The sequence below is a fragment of the Aegilops tauschii genome, chromosome 1 (genome assembly GCF_002575655.3).
Source record: "Aegilops tauschii subsp. strangulata cultivar AL8/78 chromosome 1, Aet v6.0, whole genome shotgun sequence".
Classification (NCBI taxonomy): Eukaryota; Viridiplantae; Streptophyta; class Magnoliopsida; order Poales; family Poaceae; genus Aegilops; species Aegilops tauschii.
Window position 1 is genome coordinate 412,883,169 of NC_053035.3, and position 24,421 is coordinate 412,907,589.

Genomic DNA, 24,421 nt, shown 5'->3' on the forward strand with positions numbered 1-24,421 from the left:
CTGCTGCCACCTTACCATAATACACCACCGCCATCTCCTCGTGCGCAAGTCTTCGGAGACCCTACCCCTAACCCTAATGTAGGGGCGGTCCCAGGAGGAGCTGTGTAGCACCAGCAACAGCGGAAGGAACTGCTGCAGGAGGGAGAGCAGAGAGGGCAGTTGGGAGTTCTATTTTAGGAATTTGGGGTTGATGAAGACTGCAGCTCTGTGACCCTCATAAGATAGTCATCAAGTAGGTAAACTGGGTCTCGATTCCTAGGTTTCTCTTGCAGAATATCACCAACTGCAGGAGAATTTAGCTGGCAGTGCAATGCAGCACTACGGCAATGAATACCACAAATTGGTACTAACTGGTAAACACTACTCCCATTGTGGCTCAGACTCAGGGAAAGTCACCAAAGTCGGATAAAAATCCCACCACTCTAGCCCACAGCAACTCGGAATTCTGCACAGTGCCATATCTGATGATTACCAGCAACAAATAAATCAAATGTTCTAATTATAAAGGCGGAGGATTCGCTATCATAGATCATTCTCAGTCAGTCATCACAGGCTAATGTCACAAGGGAGACTCATCAAAATTCTACTAGTAACACAGGTTTCGCACGAATGCCAACACCATCATGAAAGCTTGCTCATGAAAAATTAGGTTGTGAGGGCACCGATTGAGAGCAGGTTTCTGGAAGGGTCAAAGTTGGGAGGAGCAGGCCTCTGCAGTCATTGTTTGCTTCGTTTCATCCCACCGTTACTGAAGGGCGAAGCGCCGCCTTGATGCGGGCTTGGGTGCGGGCTTGGATGCGGGCTTAGACGAGGGCTCTCCTCTCGGAGCGGTGAGTTCAGCATCGCAAGCTCACGGAGTTGCTGCCTCTTGTAGTAGTCTTGTGATTCATCCTAACAAAATATGAAAGAGGCAAGATTTAGAAAGACAGAAGGACATAAGTTCACTCTGCGTGCCTTTCTGAAACCACACTTGATTAGTTTTGTTCATTATATCGTTTAAAACTACTGCTTTAGCTTTAATGGGTGAATAATTAGTACTGCTCTATGAAAAAAATAGGAGCTGTGATAGGAAAATAAACTTGTGAGAAATGAAGCGGGGGAAATACAATCAAGCGAAGATAATAGTCCCTCCAATCCAAAATAAGTGCCGCACTTATTTTGGATCGGAGGGAGTATAATGCTAATTTCTGGATCCAAATTAAGTGTTGCAGTTTTGAACTAAGGTTGAACTAACCTTAGTTCAAAACCGCGACACTTATTTTGGATCGAAGGGAGTATAATGCTAATTTCTGGATCCAAATTAAGTGTTGCAGTTTTGAACTAAGGTTGAACTAACCTTAGTTCAAAACCGCGACACTTATTTTGGATCGAAGGGAGTATAATGCTAATCTCTGGAGGACTCATATTAAGATGTTTCAACTTGCTACTTTGTTAAATGGCTACATAATATAATATAATGAACAATGATAGAAAAACAATAAAAGTTAGTTGAGACACGCACGCGTACCACTGGTTTCAACAACTCTTCTAGGATCTCTTGTGCTTTTGAGAGTCTTGCATCAATGACATTGGCAGGTAACTCTGCTTCAATCAAGATATGCAGGGGATCATCCAAGTGTTCATAACCAGGTCTTCCCTTCAGCTGTTCCTCCTTCAAGAAATGATAACAATGACAGATGAGCATTGCAGGCTTGCTGAACACACTAAGAAGATCAGTACTGTACACAACTGAAAGTTGCCTACTACGAAAATATAACTTTATACTAGTGATGTAATGAATTTCAGATATGTATAGTTGCATACGTAGCAATATATGTATATATCTGCCAGGTTACAGAGTGAGGTTCCATACAAGAATTATGTTTACCTTCCCAGGATCTTTAATTGAGCCCTTCCCTCTGATAAAAACACGACAACCCGTAGAGGCTTCAATCCTCTTCAACGAGTTTCCTCTTGGCCCAAGAAGACGGCCAATAAAATTGAACTGAACAAGTATGGCAAGCAGAGTAAGCAGAGTAAATAATGATTCCATACTAGTAAACATTGCAAGTATGGAAATAATAACGTACATTAGGGTAAGTATCTGTTGGTATCTCCAACCGCAAAATCTTCTTGACAATGTATGAAGAGGGGCTTTGTGGTGCTCCTTGCCAACCCACAGGTCCTTGAGGAAAACCTACCCTCTGATCAACCACAGAACTGTAAGGCTTTGCACATGCACATCTTAGGACATAATAAGCATAACATAAAAATTGAGAGTGCGGTGTAACCAGTTGCAAACAGGTAGGACAAACATAACTAAAGATCCAAATTTGATTATGTTCAAGTCAATCCAGTTTCTTAATGCTTCCCAAACAAATAAGGATTTAGTTCAATACAATAATCTTAAGCGTCAAGTGTCTTTTTGTTCAGAAAAATCCACCGAATTTGCGCATTTCAAGTCTCATTAAGGAATAAAACATGCATAAGATAGCAGCTACCCCTCATTAGATCAAGACACAATAATATGGATTGCCTCTTTGTGGAAGAGCACGATATGAATTCTAAAACAGGAGCAATCAATAAAGAAATCAGCTTGATTTCCAGTTTACAGTCTTCCATAGTAAGTCTATATATCCAGAATTTATAGGACTTCAGTTTGAAAAAGACTCCGACGCAATATTTGACTTGTTATAGGCATATCTGCTTATTTATTTACGGCCACTGCGTTAATGAGAATATCAAGAATATATCTTGCTTGTAAGCTCGCCACATCAATCAGCACAAAAATATTTACACCCAATTATCCACCTGGTGTGTTTTAAGAAAAAGACTTGCCAATTTTCAGCAAGCATTTATAGCAGAGGGAAAGGCGGAACAGAACAAAAGGAACCTGTATATGTTTTCAGTGCACTGCAACTTTGTTAGAAACTTAGCTGAGCGCAAACCAGAAGATGATAATATCATAGCAAAACAGAAAATTCAGGTAGCAATTCTGAATCAACTCAGCTTACGCCTCGGACCTCTGTCTCCATGGCAAGTATGCAATGAAGAGAGATAGGTTTAAGGGTGAGACTACGACTACGTTACTAAGAATACCATGCGATCAGATGTGATGGCGAGGATGCAACTTATCGCATCCATACTATCATTAAACGGAATGATACACAAGTACACAATTAACATGCGCAAAGTAGCTGCAACCATCACATCACCAAGAGAGGATCTCGTGTATCATTCTTTCTCCTTTGAAGATTAATTACCAGCTGATGCGATCAGATATGATGGATGACTGAATATGCCACCCTCATGTCATCATCAGATAACTAACACAATTACCTCTGGATGCGCCCCGTGGTTCCACGGGCCAAAACCATTTCCACAGAAATTAGGCATTGGGGGCGACGGATGATGATGCATCTGGTTTGGACTCGCCATCGGCGGCAACCTCTCAAAGTCCCCACCATGCTGGTGCTTAAGCAGGCAGGACACCCGCATTATCTCTGGCAGCATGAGCACAAGAGCAAACATCAGAACACAGCGTTAGCACGAAAACGTACATGAAAAACTTGGTGACACTGAAGAATCGTATGAATCAAGCTACATACTACTCCATGCTTTAAAGACCTAAGACACACGCACACATACACAGAGGGCTGCGCCTTGAGGCCAAAACAGAGTCAAGCAGAGCAAGTTTGCATCAACAGGAGAGAAACATAAGCAATCAGGCGACGGCGAATCAGCAAGGACGAATTCCAATCTAGGCCAATAATGCTAGACGGGGCGGCGGCGGGCGAGGAAGCGAATCGAGGCTCTCACCGTTACCCAACAGCTTGCTGCAGATTGGTAGCACCTGCGTGAACGGGACGAGCTTCTGGTGCTCCTGCAACAGCTCCGTCAAGTAGTGGCTGCGGCGGCACCGACGCCATCCAATCCGGCGGGCACGGAAAAACAGAGGCAACCAATTCAGCGAGGCCGTCCACCCAGCAAAACGCACCAAAAGAACCAATCTTTCTCAACCAGAGAGAAGAAGAAGAAGAAGAAGGCGAGACCCAATCTCAGCCGCCGTCCGTCCGACCGTCCTTACCTGCCTACGTCCGGCGGGCCGGCGGGGGGCCGGACCTGCGGCGACATGGCCCTCCCGGGCGAGAAGCAGGCGTCCGCGCCGTGCAGGCCGTCCATGGCGATGGCGGCGCGGCCCGGGCACCAATCGTGAGGGAACAAGGAGCCACAACCGAACGGGAGGAAGATGAGGGAGGGCAGAGGGGGCGAGGAGAGGCGATGAGGAGGAGGAGTTTGTGTGTTTTTTCGCCTCGTATTCCCCTTTTCTTTTCTCGGTACGGTGGCGATGGCCCTTTTTTAGGAAAATCTCGGCAAAACCCTGCGCCGCGCACGACGTCCGACGGGCGCTCAATCTCTCTCTCTCTCTACCCTTCTTTGCCCCGCCGCCGCTACGCTAGGGTTTATAACCAACCCAGGCCCCTGGGGGGGCTGACACCCGCCAGATACGCACCGGTCTACTGTTTTTTTTTCTCTTTTTACTACCACCAGAAGAGGACTACCAGTCCACCAGGTCCATATCTGTGAATAAATTCCTACCATTGCTGCCAAGCAAGAGGCATGTCTTGATATTGTGCACATCAAGCTTTGCTGTGAATTAATGTGCTCCATGATTTTGTGATGGTATTGGGCTTATTATAGCAAACCATTATGTAGTGTTCCTCTGTTTTGCTGGATGCGAAATTACCACCTCCCGGCTATGACTGGCCTTATTACCTTGTCTTTTAGAAAATGTAAATATTTTTTCAACAAATAGTATTGGATAAAAAAGTTCAATCTTTGCTGGGAAAGAGGGTGTGTAATGTGATTGTTTACCATATTGTCGGTTCGTTGATAACTTGACGTACACGTCGAGTTACTGTTGGAAACCTCTGGTGGTAATATAGCCAACAGTTTTAGAATTCGGTGGCCCTCGGGTTTGAGCGGTTGGTGGGTACTAGAAACAAAGTTTGTGTCACAATAGATAGTCGTGATGTGATGATCTTCTTTTACGAGAACCGACGATAGCTGCAGACGCGGTTTGTGTCGCGTTGCATTGCCGATATCTGACTCTATCCGGGCGATAGCTTTAGCGGCGGATGGTCAGATCTTTTTGGGGGTCACATGCACCCTAGAGTTGACGATGTATAATAACGACATGCATGTTTCGGCACACCACGTACTCGAGATAGGATAGTGTCGTATCGCTAGGGTAGGTCGTAACTAGGGTCACATGCACCCTAGAGTTGACGATGTGCAATAACGACATGCATGTTTCGGCACACCACGTCCTCAAGATAGGATAGTGTTGTATCGCTAGGGTAAGTCGTAACTAGTGATACATTTAGGTCACACTAGATAGTTTAGATACGACGTGCTTCTGCAAACTTCTTCGTGCTCCACTATTCTCCGAAAGGTATATGCAATTACTTTTGCTATAGATAGCTAAATCTCATTTGACTTGAGGATGATGTATCTTTGTCACAATGTACAGTCCATATAAATAACTACTACCTCTGTAAAGAAATATAAGACCGTTATATTTCTTTACAAAGGGAGTAGATGATACCCTACGCGATGTTGTGGAAATAGGTTGCAATTTGTTTCAATGGAATTTGGTTATATGAACTAAACCTAAAAATACATACTACATATTCTATTTTATTATTGTATAGTTGAAAATATTTATTGAATATAAGTAGCATAATATAACGGGCAAGAAAATCATGCGTGTTGAGTGGGTCTTTTATGTGGTGGCATGTGTGATGAGTTGAGATGTTGGGCTGTGGAGGTGCAGAGGATCTCGGCCCCCCGCCGGCGGGAGGGACCCCGTTCTCGTTTTTGCTAGGTTGAACGTCTTGGTTGGAGCTGTGTGGCGGTGGCGATGTCCCTCGGTAGCAATAATGTCTCCCACATCCTATCCCCGTCCAATGGTGCGAATAGTGTTGTCGGGGGATGTGTGGAGGTGTGTCTCCGTCAGATATCATGGGATTCCGTCGGTGCTAGTCTTCGGTGGATCTATTTGGATCCAGTTTGTTCGTCTTCGTTTGTGTGGTTCTACGTTTGATCTTTCCGGTCTACAACTCTCTTCATCGGCGAAGGTTGCTGCTCTGGTGCGCTGGTCCTTTGGGGCCTTAGCACAACGACTTCTCGACTGTCTACTACAACAAGGTTTGCCCGACTCCAGTGATGGAGGGGCGATGACGGCGGCGCACCTTCGGCTCGTTCCAGTGCTTATATTCGTCGCTAGGTGGTCCATAGACCTGGTTGTAATTTTTATTATCTCTTATGTTCTCTGTACTATCATGATTGATGAATAGATTGGAAATTTGTCTCAAAAAAGAAAATGTGTGAATGTTGAGATAAATAGATGTAGTGAGATTAAATAATACAAAACTTTTGCATGCATGTTATGGTGGGCCTTTAATAATCTCGACTATTTAGGAATGTTCAAGTGTCCATATGTAGATAGGCATGTCTTGGTACTGTGAACATTGTAAAATATGCTTCAAGATTTGACAATTCTATTATGTTTCTTGTGGCGAACTATTAAGTAGTGATCCTCTGTTTTGCTGGATGTAAAATTACCACTCCGTGGCTCTGACCAGTCTTATCCGAAAAAAACTATGAATAGTCTTATTACCATGTCTTTAGAATATGTACATGGTGCTCTCCGCAAAAAAAACACGTAATGTGATTGTCTGGCCTATTTGTCGATTAGTTGAAAACTTGGTGAGTTACTGTTAGAAAGATCTAGTGGTTAATATGGCAACTAATTTTAAATTTTGGTTGCACTTGTTTGTGCGGGTGCGAGTACTACAAACAAAGTTTGAGTCACATTAGATAGCCGTGATCCGATGATCTCATATTACGAAAAATCTACCATAGCTAGAGACATGTTTTGTGTCACACAACATTGCCCAATATCTCAATATATTTGAACGATGGCTCTAGCGTCACATGGCCAGATCATTTTTTGGGGGTCACGTGCACCCTAGGGTTCACAATACATATTAACAAAATACTCCCTCCGTTTTAATTTACTATGCATATCAGAGTTGACTAAAGTCAAACTTCGTAAAGTTTGACCAAACTTATAGAAAACAAAATAAACATTTACCACAATAAATCTATATGGTATGAAAGTGCATTCAATAACAAATCTAATTGTATTGATTTGTTATTATATATGTTAATATGTTTGTTTATAAACTTGGTCAAAATTTACAAAGCTTGACTTTGACCAAAGCTAATACGCGGACTAAATAAAAACAGAGAGTACATATTTCAACACACCACATACTCAAGATATCACAATATCATACATTCATACTGCTAGAGTAGGTTGTAACTAGTGGCATATAGAGGTCACACTAGATAGTCTAGATACGATGTGCTTGTAGCAAACTTCTTCATGCTCCACTATTCTCTGACAGGTGTATCATTACTTTCCTAGTGGTAGCTAAATCTTTTATTTTATCTATAAATGGCACTATTATTGCACAAGCTGATGATATGTTGATGACTTGACACTAGTGTTGAGTTAGTGTTGACTTGACATTATTGCACAAGCTTCTTATGTGCTTCCTGATATAGAAAATGAAAATTCCAAAATGTTTTGGTACTCTGACCAAGCCAATGATGCTTAGCTAGTGTTTTTCATCTTCGAGCCAACTTCAGGAAGAATGTAAGTGAAAGAGAATGCTCTCGAAGGCGCACACTTACGTGAATTCGGTTGATGACTATAAGGGGTAAAAATACTGAGCTCACCATTGCAATTGAGACGTCGGGTCTATTCACCCCTTTCCCCTGGACTCCCAACCAACAATCTTACACATACACTAGATTTTCTTCATTGGCACTGAAAAAAATTATTGTACTCCATAAGTGTGAACAATCATGCAAGAGGAAATCAAAATAATAATCCTTGGCTTATTTTCATCATTGACACTAAATAAATAACTATTCCTATGCTAGATATGCCACTTAGTTAGTTTCACAAAAGACTAGCTCGGACCTTTATAGTAAACATTCCGTCTCTGTGAATTATGTAATCGTAGACAATGCTCACTTGGACATTTGGTCACGTTTACCGAGTAGAGAAAAGATGCCCTTATACGATTGGTGGCATCAGCATAATTAGTCAAAGACATTCTTAGAAAACTAGGATAAGCATGCGCCAATATTAGAATGGGGATTAGTACCTGGTTTTAACGCAATTAGAACCAAATACTTGACACTAAAACCCTAGCATCATATTAATCGTTGTAGGTTGGTTTCCATCCTGGGTAAAAAAAGATGGTTTTAAGAATGCATGCACAAAGTATACAACCTAGCAAACCAAATGAAGAAATAAGACATGAGAAAATGGCTCTCTCAAAGTGTGCACAATCAAATCATGCACCGATGTCGTCATCAAGCATTGAAAGCCCCTAAATAGCATTTGTTCCATTGATCAAAAAGTAAACCCTTTGAATTGCAACCATCATTGGGCGTTAGAATTGCATTAAGTTGATTTTTCTTAGGTTTTTGGATGAGACAAGGCAAACATAGTAATTATTTGTCCAAATCAAGTGAGAAGAAAGAAGAAAACGGAGAAAAGTACCCCCTCCATTCCATAATGTACTGTCTATAGATTTTTTCCAAAAGTCAAATTTCTCAAACTTTGACCATGTTTATAGAGAAAAATATTTACATTGGAATACTAGATGCATATCAATGGATACATCATGAGTTATATTTTCGTATTGTGTATACTTGACATTGTAAATATAGACAGTTTTCTCTATAAATGGTTTGTTAAGTTTGACATTTCAGAAATATATATGTGGTATATTATGGAATGGAGGGAGTATGTAGTAACAATATGTGTAGATAAGGTGGTGAGAGGGGAGAAGGAAAGAGAGAAGGAACAAGGTAACTCCCTCACACTATATACACACATAGACACGGAAGCATTTTAGTTGGCAAATAACAAGTTTAATTATTAATTTTAATTATGAAACAAAAACTAAAACAGTTAATTTATTCGGATTTCCCACTTCTCATCTATTTTTTGAAGAAAATTCTCATCTAGATTAACATCGTTTGGGTTGTCATATTGATTAATTATGTTTTTTGCATGGTTAACTTCTCCTCAACCCTCCATTCCAAAATATAGTGCATATTTTGATTTCTAAAAGTCAAACATGTCTATGTTTGACCAAGTTTTAAGAAAAATATATCGACATGTAGAATGCAAAATTAGTATCAGTATATTCATCGTAAAGTGTACTTTTATTTTATTTATTTACTACTTTAGTTGTTGGTAATTTATTCAATAAACTTAGTCAAAGATAGCCATGCTTGACTTTTGAAATACCTAATATGCACTACATTGTGGAACAGAGGGAGTAATTCACAATTCCTGTCTCACTGCCACCATAGTATCCCGTTCGATTTGTGAGAGATTTATATCCCATTGTCATTTTGCTATGCGGGGAAATGTTGGGCCACAGTCCGCCAGTTACTGGTGCGGCGTACCCATATGTCCTCATGCATGTTACCCCAAGTAACTATGCGGTCTGTCTGTCTGATGCATGGAAGCTGGTCCATGGCGCAGCACATGGCCGGCACCATCACTCCCCAAGCATCTGAGTAGCAATCAGTCGGTGGCATTTGGAGGTAGCAATCGCCATCACAAATACAGGAAAACGACCAACTCCCACGTACCACAAACAGACACCCTATGCAAAATTGCAAATGCACAAAAGCTGGTGGAGCATGGGAGCCTCTGCCTGCGACCACCGAGCTAGCCAGAGCCGGTCGATCGAGATCCCCGGCCGTTCATGTCGCCCACGGAGGAGGAGATCCGCTACACCATCGTCTATCGGCTATCGCCATGGCGCATGCATGCATGCTTTGCTCCGCCGTGGACATGGCGACACGCCGCCCCCACTCCCTTCAAATAATCTACCCCCTCTCTCGTGTTCTCAGACGCATGCGCTCATATATGCGTATATACTCATCCTTATAAACACACATACATGCTATACTATAGCACCTTCGAGAGACTGAACCAGCATATCATCTTGAGATTGACAAAGTTCATCAAAGACACTTCGTGGTCGTCGTGAGCGAGCACAAGACTTGAACCCTGATGGACTGAAAATATCACTGCTTTTGTAATCATCCAACCACAGTTTGGTCCGCTCTCCCTCTCTCGTGTGGGGAGTATTGATGTGCACCGTTGGTGGTACCCGGCGCCTCACCTCGAACACATCGAGGCCCATCCATCAATAATTTCTGGGTCCTGCCGTCGAAACAAAACACTAATCAAGTTCCGGATCCCGTAATTGCAAGCGTTGAATCATCACATGGAACACGCGGGGCCGCTTGATTAGGCTAGAAAACTCTGGCATTAGGCCGGATTACTTTTTCTTGGCACGTGCAATCATGCCCCCGGCCGTCTCGATCGATGCTGCGTAGTACGTCTCGTCTTCGTCTAGCTACGGATGGTGGGGGTTTCATTTAAGGTGGACGGTGTTTCTCCTCGAATCATGACTTTGACAGTTGACAAGGAGGTGTCTCTGTGTTTGTACTGCGTTCTTGTTTCATTGTAGCTTACTATTCGCCACACAAAAAAAAGATGCACGAAAAGCTGGCTAACATCGTAATCTAAAATGATCGCCCGACAAAATAAAAGGTTAGTGCATATTTGTTGGAAAGTGCATGAAAAAGTTGCAAGTTTTCTGTTTTCAAAGGAAAAAGCTATAACAATAACTCAATCAAACCATCGTACGAGCCTCGTCTAGCTTGTGAAAATTGATATTTACTCCGTGGGAGACGATTTGTAGCACGCCACTCGCGGTACTCCTCCGTATGGATCTGGGTCGCAGGATTTATCGGTCCACGATGCGGATGGGATTGGATGTGGGGATTCGCGTTGAGAGAAATCCCTAACTGGCGCTACTCGGCCACGACGGCGGCGACGCCCGAGGGTGTTGCTTTTTCTCCATGAAGACGTTCATCAATTTGCTTCCACCTCCATTACATGATTTGTCTCCCGGGTGAAAACGCTAACTGGGGTGGGCGGAGACGGTGTCGTCGGCGTCGTTCCCTTCTTGAAGGCGCCGCCTGGGGAGGTAGCTGGCTGGTGGACACCGTTGGGTTAGCGTTGGTGGCGATCTGGATCAAGAGGTGGTGTGATGTGGCACCTACCGCGTCGTCGACGACATGTCTCGGCAGTGTGGCGCAACGGGATCACATGACGGACATGTGTTGATGGACGCGCGGGGTGGTGGCATAAACGAGAGTTGGTCCTGACAAGGTCAATGCGTGGATCTCTCCAGAAGTTGGGACGACGAAAGATGGTGGCAGATAATTTTGGAGCATGTGCATGCGGTGAGCGGCTTGGTGAGGCCAACAGATTAGATGATGTGCGTTGGTGCGTGGCCAGGGCACATCATCAAGCTACTAGGTGTAGCGATATACTCCCTCCATTTTTAAATATAAGCCTTTTTATTGATTTCAATAAGGACTACATAAGGAGCAAAATGAAGAATAGACACTCTAAAATATATTTATATACATCCGTACGTGGTCCGCATTGAAATGTCTAAAAAGACTTAAGACTTATATTTAGAAATGAAGGGAGCAGTACATCGTTCAGGAGATTGGCTTTGGGTCGATTCATGTACTTGTTTTTGTTGGACTCTGTTAAAACAATTAATTAAATAAAGATGATTGTGTGCCACCAGGGCTATCCTCCTTTTTGAAAAAAATTAGACATGTCACGCGGATTATAGAACGTAAGGTTGCATCAAGATTCAGACACTTGTGTGTGTGTGTTTAATATTTAATTCCGTGCAAATTTCTGCACGGGGCGCGTTTCCGCAGGCCACACACCCACCTCCCGTGCCTCTTTTGACTTTCAAATTCAAATCTATTACTATATCTTTTGAACTAAAATCCAATTCATGTTTTATTTGCATATTCGTCTTCCACGTGATAAGGGATTTGAAACAAGATCCCTCTTTGAACTATGGTATTATCAAGATGGCATGCTTTGAGGGGAAACACATCAAAATTGCACCACCGTTTGGCATGAGAGGTTCCCTATCTAAAAGAAAAATCAAAATCAAAATTTAAACTTGCACTGTACGGAGGGGAGTTCATCCACGCCGAGGACAAGGTTTGGTTCGAGTCTTCCTGCGAACGCAAGAGAGCACTTGAGGTAACAACATCCTATAAATCTCCCTCAGAAACCAACATCCTACAAAAATGGAGACGGATATGTCATATGGGGTACTAGTAGAAAACCATCGAAAACAAACATGTCGTCGTCGAGCCGACACGTGCACGAACCGACCGACGAAGGTCCATGACAAGCGATCACCTCCCCACCCACGCCGCGCGGCCTCTATCTATGCCTACGTGCCGTGCGTGCCCGGGGGATTAATAACCTAACCCAACCTAAACCGGGAGTCGACCGTCCGTACGGCTCGGGCAGGCGGCACGCACATGGAGTCATGGAGGACGAGGACGGCATGGGGGCGGGCGGAATCTGATGAATCGCCCGGACCCGGAGCACACGCTGGGAAGCAGTAGGAGTATTTTTCTCGCACACACGGGCGCCCGTGCGCGATCGTGTCACCACCACGTGCTGCCCCTGCTCCGTCGTGGGCCTTTCTAGCCCTGGCTGTCGCTTCTACCGTGGTGAGCCACCGAGCTAGCAAGAAGGCAGCGTGGAAAAGGCATTGGATGCTCTGCCGCTCTCCTCTCCCTCGCTGCTTGGGCGGGACGAGAGAGCACTGAGCACGTACGTACCTACGCGCACGGCAGCGCGTGTTGGGACGCAGGTGGTGTCCGCATGAGTGGTGTCGACGATGCATGGCGGTGGCCATGGCCATGGTAGCTCGGCTGCTGCCTGCTGGAACCTACGGAGAGGGAGGGAGATAGATACCGGTGGATACGCGGGCGAGCTCGGCTCAGTGCACCGTACGCGCGGTCACGTACGGGGCGTCGCACGAACGGGGTGATAGACGGAGACGCATGCAGCAGCCGGCAGCGCGGAGGACGGCCGTAGGCAGCACCGTCAGTTCCGCACCACCACCATCACCATCCCACATGGCCTCCAGGCTCCAGTGTGCTACGGACGCGTAAATGTGAGTGACGGTGACGGTACCGCCCCTTTGTCTGCCGGCCATTGGCTGGGGAAGTTAAATGACTGGCTGGCCGCGCAGTGACAGACGGACGGACAGTCTCTGGCGCGAGATGCTGTACTGTGCCGTCGCTCCTCGAGGAAACATCGACGAGACAGTTTACGTGTTGAGGAGTGCAGCAAAGCTGGAGAGCGAGTATCGCGTCGCGTCGTGTCGTTGGAAACGGCGCAGCTTTGCAGCCCCCGAGAGGAGACATTGACAAAATAGTTTACGTGTTGGAGTAGTAGTTTAGAGGGTGTTTGGATCCAAATGCTTTATTTTAGTCTGACTAAAAATAATATTTTTAAGAGGCTAAAGTTCCAAGAGTTAAATTGTAACGTATGTGTACTGTGTAGCTCCATGTATATAGGATCCGTAACACCCTGACCTGCGTGCCTATTTTCTTGGGCGCCTCTCTCCCTCACACCTGTATATTAGGCAACCCCATGTAACAGATTCATTCAAGCAAAGAACAATTCTGTCCAACTTGATATCAGTCGCCAAGACCTCCATGTCCGACACCCACTCCCCCTCTTCCTCCACTGCCATGGGCTCCGCCACCTCGCCGGGCACCACCTCCTCGACGGCACCGGCCGCCGACTCCCCCCAGGCCACTTCTTCTACCACCACACCGTCGTTCATCTTCGGTACAAACCCTTCTCTCTTCAGTGGCAGCACCAACGCCGCCGGATCTCATTTTGCTCCTCTCTTCGCCTCCTCCTCCCCGGTGCCGCCGGCACCCACTCCTCGCGCCTCCATCTTCCAGGACCACATAACCAACCACATCAAGTTTCTCCTTAACCCTGCCGATCACAACTACCACAAATGGAAATCCTTCTTCCACATGGTGCTCATCCGCTACGGTGTCACTTTTCTCATCGAACACCCTCCCCCTCCTAATGCCCCTCCCCAATACCTTGAGCTTGATGCCCATGTTGTTCTCTGGATCTACGCCACTCTTGCGGATCCTATGGTGGATCACGTCGTCGGTGCCACCTCCACCTATGCCCTCTGGAAGAAGATCAAAGACTACTTCCTCGCCAATCGCGCCGCTCGCTTCATGATCCTCAACCGGCAGTACCAGAACCTCAAGCAAGGTGACCTCTCGGTCGCTGAGTATGCGCGGCGCATGAAACAACTCACTGACGCCCTCGCCGATATCGAGCACGCCGTCACCGAGGTCGATCTCACGACCCAGTTCCTCCATGGCCTCGACAAGCGCCTCGACACCATCCGTGTCGTCCTCGGCGATTAGGAGCTCCCCTTCGACACTGTCCACTCCGCGTCATCCTCGCCGAGGAATCTCAGGCTCAGCGCGCCGCCGAGGAGGGCGCCTCGGCGTTCGCTCTCTCTGGTGGTGACCGCGGCCAGAGCAGCGGCTCTGGCTCCGGCGCGCGCGGCTCGGGCGATCGCGGCGACCGCGCCGGTGAGCACCTTCCCGACTGCTCCCGGGGTCCTCCTCAGCAGCAACCTCCCAACCCTGGCCGCGGTGACCGCGCCTCCGATGGCGGAGACCGTGGTCGCGGGCGCGGGCGCGGTCGTGGCCGTGGCTGTGGAGACAACGGTGGCCGGGGCCAGCCCTCTCAGCCCCCGCTGCCCCCCTTCACCGGCTACTTTGCGCCCTACGGCATGGCGCTTCCCTCTCCACGATCGGGTTGCGTGCCACCGAACGCCGCCGGCGTCCTCGGTCCGCGCCCCGGCTCCCATGCTCATGCCTACCCCGTGTATCAGGCCGCTCCTCCTCCACCACCAGCGGTGTACCAGCAGCAGCCACCGTCTTGGGAGCACCTCGCCATGCTCAACGCCGCCTACAGCAACGGCGGGTTCCCCTCCAACCCCGCCCCGGAGTGGTACCTCGACAGTGGCACCTCCTCTCACGTGACAGGCAACCAAGGTAACTTGACCAAGTTTAGTTCTTCGTTACAACATGTTCCCTCTCGCGGCAATGGTCATCACTTACTTGTCACAGCCGCTGGTTCCACCACTCTATCTCCATCTGATTTTCGTCTCACTGATATACTCGTTTCACCACATGTCGTCACTAGCCTCATTTCTGTTCGTCACTTTACTAAAGATAATTCTTGTTCTATTGAGTTTTACCCCTATGGTTTTCTTGTGAAGGATCTTCGCACCCGGAGGGTTCTCATGATCTTTGTTAGCCATGGCGATCTTTACCCCTTCATTGGCAATAAACCGACCCCGGCGTCTGCTCTCCTCGCCGCCACCACTTCATCGGACTTGTGGCATCGTCGCCTTGGGCATCCTAGCGCCCACACTCTAGCTACCTTGTCTAAGGATTTTCTTCATGGTTGTAATAAGCCCGCCCACACGCCCTGTAGTGCGTGTCAGCTTGGCCGGCAACCTCGCCTACCCTTCTCCTCTTCCACTAGTAAAACATATGCACCGTTTGATTTGATTCATTGTGATCTGTGGACATCTCCGGTTGTAAGTTTTTCAGGTTTTCAATATTATCTGGTTGTTTTAGATGAGACATTTCCCATGCGTGCCAAGTCAGATACCTCCACCATACTTCAGCGTTTATTTACATATGTCCACAGCCAATTCAATGTAATCATCAAAGTGATGCAATGTGACAATGGTGGCGAGTTCATCAACAATTCCCTTTGCTCCTTCTTCTCTTCCAACGGCGTTGTCTTCCGTTTCTCTTGTCCACATACATCACCTCAAAATGGCAAGGCCAAGCGCCTCATCCGCACCACTAACGATATCGTTCGTACCCTTCTCCAACAAGCCAATCTCACGCCACCCTTTTGGGTGGAAGCCCTACACACGGCCACTTACTTACTCAACCGACGCCCATCACGTGCCATCCATCCCTACGCACCCTACTTCCTTCTGTATGGCTCCCACCCTACGTACGATCACTTACGTGTTTTCGGGTGCTTGTGCTTTCCTAATGCCTACTCCACCATGCCCCACAAGCTCTCCCCTCGCTCCTCTCGGTGCGTCTTTTTAGGCTACCCTCTAGAGCATAAGGGATACCGCTGTTACGACCTTACCACTCGCCGCGTTATCGTTTCCCGGCACGTCACTTTTGACGAAACCATCTTCCCTTACGTACCGCCCACACCCTGGCCTCCATCTACCCCAGCCACAACAAATCCCGTCCCCCTGATCCAGCCCCCAGTGGATCTCTCGGATCGCGCACTCCCACCTACCTCGGATGGGCCCAGCTCGCCCCCCGACTCCCCTATCGCCTCCTCTGGGTCCCACCATCCCACTCCCGCGACTACGCCGTGCACGCGTTCGCCAACGATCGGCTCGCCCGCCTCGCACGGATCCCACGCCCGACCCCCCTCGACTGTCGTTCCCACCTCCCCCAGTTCCGGCCAATCCGGGCCTCCCTCGCCACCCGCACCTGATCCGCCTGGCCCGCGCTCCCCCTCGCGATCCGCGTCTGTCGGCCCTGCTTCCACGGTCGGCCTGCCCCACGAATCCACCTCGCAGTCTGCGCCATCCACTCCCCCTCCGCCACGTCTTCCGCGCCATGCAGCCCCGATCGAACCCCCACGTAACGCACATCGCATGTCCACTCGTGCCAAAACCGGCTACTGTATGCCTCGACGTCTTTTTCTTGCTCATTCCACTTCTCCACCCCCCCTCTCCTATACCCGCCACATACAAATCTGCACTTAAAGACCCCAATTGGCTCCGCGCTATGCAAGATGAATTTCATGCTCTAACGACTAACTCTACATGGTCTTTGGTGCCTAAGCCTGCAGGAGCAAACATTGTCACCGGGAAGTGGATTTTTCGGCACAAATTTAACGCCGATGGTACTTTGGCTCGTTACAAGGCCCGTTGGGTTGTCCGGGGTTTCTCTCAGCGTGAGGGTGTGGATTATGACGAGACATTCAGCCCAGTGGTAAAGCCAGCAACTATTCGAGTGGTTCTCAGTTTGGCCACCTCACATTCGTGGCCCGTCCATCAACTCGATGTCAAAAATGCTTTCCTCCATGGTGATCTCAAGGAAACGGTCTATTGCTCTCAACCTGCCGGGTTTGTGGATTCCTCTTGTCCGGATCATGTGTGCCTCTTACACAAGTCACTCTATGGGTTGAAGCAAGCTCCTCGCCAATGGTTCATTCGGTTCAAGACCTTTTTGCTGTCACTTGGGTTTTCTGGCTCCAAAAGTGACTCTTCACTGTTCATTCTGCATCGTGGCAGCTCCATCGCTTACCTATTGGTTTACGTTGATGATATCATTCTCACTGCCAACAACCCTGCCACGCTCCACGCCATCATCACCTCTCTCAAGTCCGAATTCTCCATGTCGGATCTCGGAGAGCTCCATCATTTCTTGGGCATCAACGTCACACCAAACAGCTCTAGATTATTCTTGTGTCAGCAGCAATATGTCCTTGAGATCCTTGAGCATGCCAAGATGCTGAACTGCAAACCGGTATCCACTCCCATTGACACCGCCGCCAAGGTTTCTGCTGCCGATGGCCACCCTCTGTCCAACCCAACGTATTATCGCAGTATTGCTGGAGCACTTCAGTACCTCACCCTCACCCGGCCCGACATCTCCTACGTCGTGCAACAGGTGTGTTTGTTCATGCAAGATCCGCGCGACACCCACATGCAGCTGATCAAGCGGATTCTTTGTTACTTGCGCGACACTTCCCACTATGGCCTTCAGTTCATTCGGTCATCCTCTTCGGATCTCATGGCATACACCGACGCAGATTGGGTTGGTTGCCCGGACACCCGCAAGTCTACGTCCGGTTTCTGTGTATATCTTGGCTCCAACTTGGTGTCCTGGTCATCCAAAAGGCAGACAACAGTGTCCCGCTCCAGCGCCGAAGCTGAGTACCGTGGTGTTGCCGAGTCTTGTTGGTTGCGCCAACTTCTCCATGAGCTCAGGTCTCCGGTGCCTCGGGCCACTATTGTATATTGCGACAACATCAGTGCATCTTACCTGGCCAGCAATCCAGTCCAGCACCAACGCACGAAGCATATTGAGATCGATCTACATTTTGTCCGTGACAGAGTAGCTCTGGGAGAAGCTCGTGTCTTGCATGTGCCCTCAAGCTCACAGTTTGCTGATCTGTTCACCAAAGGGTTGCCGTCTGTTGTGTTTCATGAGTTTCGTTCCAACCTGAACGTCCTACCTAATGGAGTTCCGGTTGAGGGGGGGAGTTAAACTGTAACATGTGTGTATGCTGTGTAGCTCCATGTATATAGGATCTGTAACGCCCTGGCCTGCGTGCCTGTTCTCTTGGGCGCCTCTCTCCCTCTCACCTGTATATTAGGCAACCCCATGTAACAGATTCATTCAAGGAAAGAACAATTCTCTCCAACTCCAAGCACCCCTGACTAAAGAGGGGCTAAAAGACTAAAATTTTATTGTCAGGGGTACCCCTACTAAAATATGGATTAGTCCTCTCTCTCTCTCCTCATTTAACTCCTCTCTTTTAACACAGGCGAGTTCTGGATTGGAGGTTTGGAGGATAATAAATGCTCATTAACTTGATTTTAGTCTCTTTAGTATTTGGATCCAAGCATGGATGAGGCTAGCAAGTTTTAGTCCCACTACTTTTAGTCATGGGACTAAAACGTATCCAAACACCCTCTTACTAGTAGCTCCTATCTTCTCTCTCAGGACAGACACTAATATACCCCTAATTCGAAAGCTTGCTCAAATTTGCCCCTCTGTCATTAGGTGCCCATAGGCCAACTCCACCGCGCGACCCCATCTTGTCCGGGTGCGTCCGTTTGGGGTAGAACGGACGAATAGCGCGGCCCAACGCGCGGCCCCAAACAGACAAATATTCGGATTCCGTCCGTTTTCGACCCATCCCCGGCCCAAACTTGCGCCGAGTTTGGGGTGAAACGGACATCGCGCGGACGGGCTCGCCACACGCCCTTGTCCTCCCGTGGCCCGCCTGTCGGGGACACTAGCAGTCCCTTCGCTTCCAACGCCTCCACCCCCTCTCCCCGCCCCGCCCCGCCGCCGGCGCCGCCGCTATTCTCCGGCCGCCTCCTCACCGCGCAGCCGCCGGCCGTCCATACCAAACCACGTCCTGACATGGCCGCCACCACGCCCGCGCTTTCACCGTAGTTTTGGCCGTCGATCGAAGGAGGTTTGGTCGTCGCCGTCGTTGCCGGTGGCAGAGGGGATACGACCGCCGGCGACGAGAGCTCCAGAGCGGCCAGTAGCCGACCGGCAACCACCCCTGCTACGTCGAGGTGATCATCGCAGCCTCTTTGCCACCACGACCGCAAGGTGTTCGACACTTTGCCCACAAAGGTATGGACAATGGAGATGAGTTTTTCTTCCACCACTTCATTTGTTCATCGGACGATTCGTCATCGGATGATGAAGAACTTGTGGTGGCTGCACTGGTCGTTCACGACCACATTCAACGGCAGCTACCTCGGTACAGGGGGTCAGTCCCTGGCCGTGCTCCCAACCTGAACCGCAACAGGGAGAGAGGCCACGCCTTGCTCTATGACGATTACTTCTCCAACACCCCGCTCTTCAAGCCGGATAAATTCCGTCGCCGTTTTCGAATGGAAAGGCATGTGTTCAATCATATCCGAGAGGGAGTGGTTGCTCATGACCCATACTTCGAGTGCAAGACGAATGCCCTTGGCAAGCTTGGATTCTCCTCTTACCAGAAATGCACCGCGGCCATCCGCATGCTTGCATATGGAATTCCAGGCGATATGGTGGATGAGTATGTGCGTATGAGTGAGACAACATGTCTGATGTCAATGTACAAGTTCTGCCAGGCTGTGATCGAGGTGTTTGGCCCTAAGTACTTGAGGCAGCCAACTGAGAGATTGTAGGCGACCAACGCAGTTAGAGGCTTTCCAAGCATGCTTGGCAGCATAGATTGTATGCACTGGGAGTGGAAGAACTGTCCATTTGCTTGGCAGAGCCAGTACAAGGGGCATGTCAAGGCGTGCACTGTCATATTAGAAGCGGTGGCTTCGCAGGATCTTTGGATATGGCATTAATTCTTCGGCATGGCAGGTTCTCACAATGATATCAACGTGCTGCAGCATTCTCCAGTCTTTGCAAGGCTTGCAGAAGGCCAGTCCCCACCTGTCAACTTTGAGATCAACGGCCACCAGTACAACAAGGGATACTATCTAGCTGATGGCATATATCCTCAGTGGTCAACTTTTGTGAAGACAATCTCGAAACCCCAAGGTGAGAAGAGAAAGAGATTTGCCCAAATGCAAGAGAGTGCTAGAAAGGATGTGGAACGTGCTTTTGGTGTGCTTCAATCCCGATGGGGTATCATTCGAAACCCTGCACTGTCATGGGATGAAACGAAGCTTTGGAAGGTGATGACTGCTTGTGCGATCATGCACAACATGATCGTCGAGGACGAGCGTGATGACAGTATCTTCGACCAAGGATTTGATTATCAAGGTGAAAATGTTGAGCCCCTGCACCAAGAACCAGCCACATTTGAACAGTTTGTCCAATTCTACCGTGAGCTGCGTGATTGGCACACTCATTTGGATCTTTAAAATGACTTGGTTGAGCACGTGTGGGATCACATTGGCAACCAATAGATGTATTGGTTCATTTTATGTTCAGTCAAGACAATTTCGATTTGGTTGTAAAACTATTTTATTAGAGATAATTTCAATTGGGGTTGTAAAACTATTTTATTTTTAGACAAATATTTGGACGTGCAAACTAGTTTTTGATATGAAAATATGGGCATTTTTTACCCTGGCGGACAGGATAGGGTAAACGGATGCGGCCGCGCGCTGGGCGCACGGCCACCGCATCCCAGGACAGGCCCGGACACGACCCCATCTCCCTACCCAAAGGGACAAAATCCGGGCAAACCGGACGTCCGTTTGGGGTCGCGCGGTGGAGTTGGCCTTACAGAAATGCCTTTCTGCGCCGTTACCGTCCGGTCAAACAGCTTTGACCGTCCTGAAACAAATAGCAAAAAAATCTAAAAAATCTAAAATTTTGTGAGATAGAAGATACTCATGTGCGCAAGGTGTGTGCAAATTTTTGTGCTATTTGGACATTTCCAGGAGCTCGTGGCGAGGAAAAATAGTTAATCTACATGCTTGTGAACAGTAAATTTGAAATAAAATAGCATGAAAATTCAAAAAAATATGAAATTTTTTGGCATCAAAGAGGCTTGGGTGCACAAGGTGCATGCAAGTTTTTGTGATCAAATGACATGCGAGGAGCTCTAGCAAGAAAAAACAAAATAGTCATTTTTTCCCAAGTTTTTTCCCGAGCCAAATTTTTTTTCTCCACAAGCCCCTCCAATGTCCGAACACAACAAAAATTTGCACGCAGCTTGCAGACCCGAGCCTCTTTGATGCCAAATTTTTTAATATTTTTTTGAATTTTCTTGCTATTTTTTTGAATTTACTGTTCACAGGCTTACATATTTATTGTTTTTCCTTTGACACGAGCTCCTGGAATGTCCAAACAACACGAAAATTTGCACGCACCTTGCGAACCTGAGTATCTTTGATCCCACAAATTTTCAGATTTTTTTTGCTATTTTTTCAGGATGGTCAAAGCCCTTTGACCGGCTTGGACCAGCTTTGACCGGACGGTAACGACACAGAACGACATTTCTATAAATGCACATAACGGCATAGGGGCAAATTTGAGCAGGCTTTGAAATTAGGGGTAAATCTGAGAGTGGACGCAAATTAGGGGCATAAATGTAAGTGTCCCTTTTCTTTAGGGGAAGACAAACACTCAATGGTGATGTGTAAGTCCAGCTCCAAGGCACGGCCCCAAATGGACGTTCGATTTGACCTGCTTTCATCCGTTTGGGATGGCAATGGGGTCGCCCATGTCCGTTTGGGGCCGTTGCCGTGTCGGTGCGTCCAACGCGCGGCAGCACCCCATATTATGTCCGGGGGGACGTGATATAAAAAGATCGCGAAAATTCAAAGAAATGCAAAAAAAACATGCAAACATAAAAACATAATTAAACAGTCTTCACGGCCCTAGAACGACCCCGTTCCACATTTTTTAACATAAATATAATTAACACAAAAAACAAAAGAAAAACGCCGCCCGCGCGCACCTGCCGCGCCCGTAGATGCCGTGCCCGTCGCTGTCTCCTCACGTGTCGCCGTTGTCGTACTCGTCGCCAGTGAGGTCGATGTAGGGCGACGGCGTCCAGAGGTGGGCCGGTCCCTGGAAGGTGGGAGGCGCATGCACCACCTCTCCCCGTGGCGACGTCTCACGCTCCGATGACCGCGGCGGCGTAGTACACCAGTTCACGACCCCACGGTGTCGGCCATGTCCGTGGCCGTGCACGACCAGCTCCACCGCCGGCCCATCAGGCCCAGGTGGAACGCGGCGACGGGCTGCTCCTCCAGCACCTCTTCCCTCATCTCCAGCTCCGGCACGGCCACGTCGCCGACCGCAGAGAGGGCAATCATGGTGTCCAGGCCCTTTCATTGGCTCATCGTGCATGTTCATGGAGTCTTCCATGACACATTGAAGGAGTCAGGCTTCTCCTCCTCTGTCATGCGAGGAGGTGGTGGTGGCGACGGAGAGGGAAAGGCGACGACGTTGGCGTGATGCCGCGCACCCGCGTACGCCCCCGCACCTAGGGAGGACTTGGAGCACGCGCTCGGCGCTGTGTCCGTGGCCGCCGCGGGCCAGATGAGGTGCCAACAAAGAAGGACGCCCGCCGCACGTCGTGCTCGTCCCGAAACCATGTGTCCCACATGGCGGAGTCGACGACGTACCTGGGGTCGTAGTACAGGTCGTCAGGCAGGAGGCGACGGCGGCGTTCGATCTCCTCGCGGCGGGCGCAACCGCTCGTCGGGACTGGCGGGATCGGCACCCGATCTGCGGACAGATGCCAGTTATTGGGCAGGCAAACATCGCTCCAGGGAAGCGGCGTCCTGGTCTCCCAATAACGATGGCAAACATCCGCATGGATGTAGTGCCGGTCGCGCTCGCCGGCGGCCGTAGGGGCGATGGTGAATGGGGGAGGCGCGGGGCCCTCCGCGGGGGTGATGCGGGCTCTGCTTTAACGCCGCGGCGGCGGCGGCCCGAGGAAGAACCAGCCTCGTGGTCGTGTGCCCCCCTGCGGCCGGTGCTCCACCACACCATGGCTGTCGGCGGCCGGTGAGCTCGAGGAAGGGGAAGAACTAGGGTTGGGTGTCGGGTTTCGAGGAGGCAGCACGGACTGGAGTGGGAGCATGGACTGCGACCGGTCCACGGCTTCTCATTTAAGAAGGACGCCTACCACTCGCCTGGGCGGATGATAGGTGGGGCCCGCGCGTGCGCATTTTGTAGGGGAACGCAGCAGAAAACAAAAATTTTCCGACCTACGCACCAGCCCAGGACCACTATGGAGACTCCATACATGGTTTGATCTTTTCCGTTACCGACTCGTAGCGCAGCGGGAAGTAGAGTCGATGACGATCGGCGGTGCAGATCCCCGCAGCTAGGATTTACAACCTCCCAACCGCGAGGATGTATACCCTCATCTGCTCCCCAGACAGCCCTTCGGGAGGCGGTCGAACAGCCCCCCGGACGGTGTCGCGGACAGCCCTTCGGGAGGACCTTCGAAACTCGAACGGTCACTCGGACAGCCCTTCGGGAGGACCTTCGAAACTCGGACGGTCACACGGACAGCCCTTCGGGAGGCACTCACGAACTAAGACCAAAACTACGATCTCTCTACAGAGTTGCACACATACGGTGTCATCTATCCGGCAGGGCTTCGCCATCCAGAACTAGTTCCTGCCGGAACCCAGACAGCCTTACAGCTCTACGAAACTCTTTTCGTGGGAGGGAGAGAAGAAGCCAGATCATGCATGGCACTTGTATGTGAGAAGGGATGATCCTTTAGGCAGCCCCCTCCACCCCTATTTATAGGCCAAGCCCAAGGGTGGCTTCTCCAAGAAGCCAAGGGGGGAAATACCAAAAAGGCCCTCAAGGTGGCTTCTCCAAGAAGTCAAGCAAAAAAGCACTTTCACTATTCATGACGACATTTTTCAGGGTCCGTTCGAACTGAAAATATTTATGTGGGCTTAGAACATTTCCAGTACCCACTAAAATAATTTTCAACGCGTTCCGAAACAATTTCGGTTTAGTGATTTTCATCTGCGAAAAGCAAACAAGAATGCGTTTTCACTATTCATGAAGACAATTTTTCGCGTCCACTAAATCCAAAAATATTTCTGTGGGTCTTAGAATAATTCCAGTGCCCACTAAAATGATTTTGGAT

The 24,421-nt window shown here is 48.6% G+C and overlaps 3 protein-coding genes across 4 annotated transcripts; 2 read left to right on the plus strand and 1 right to left on the minus strand.

Annotated features, from left to right (window-relative positions):
* Nucleotides 1–482: 482 nt before the first annotated feature.
* LOC109743420 (KH domain-containing protein SPIN1) lies at nt 483–4,412 on the minus strand. 2 transcript variants are annotated; one of them, XM_020302509.4, is made up of 7 exons: nt 4,067–4,412; nt 3,799–3,887; nt 3,319–3,482; nt 2,070–2,183; nt 1,868–1,984; nt 1,508–1,651; nt 483–891 (listed from the first exon to the last, which is right to left on the minus strand). In XM_020302509.4, the coding sequence occupies exons 1-7, from the start codon at nt 4,159–4,161 to the stop codon at nt 718–720; spliced, it is 897 nt and encodes a 298-aa protein (XP_020158098.1). In that variant the 5' UTR covers nt 4,162–4,412; the 3' UTR covers nt 483–717. The 2 variants fall into 2 exon arrangements, with proteins under 2 accessions (XP_020158098.1, XP_040244250.1); XM_040388316.3 differs by having other exon boundaries at nt 1,502–1,651; nt 4,067–4,395.
* A 15,063-nt stretch (nt 4,413–19,475) lies between these two features.
* Nucleotides 19,476–20,015, plus strand: LOC109775964 (uncharacterized). The gene has a single exon (XM_073506349.1). It carries the CDS (start codon nt 19,476–19,478, stop codon nt 20,013–20,015), a length of 540 nt encoding a protein of 179 aa, XP_073362450.1.
* A 180-nt stretch (nt 20,016–20,195) lies between these two features.
* Nucleotides 20,196–20,708, plus strand: LOC141035613 (uncharacterized). The gene has a single exon (XM_073506350.1). The coding sequence runs from the start codon at nt 20,196–20,198 to the stop codon at nt 20,706–20,708; it is 513 nt and encodes a 170-aa protein (XP_073362451.1).
* Nucleotides 20,709–24,421: the final 3,713 nt, after the last annotated feature.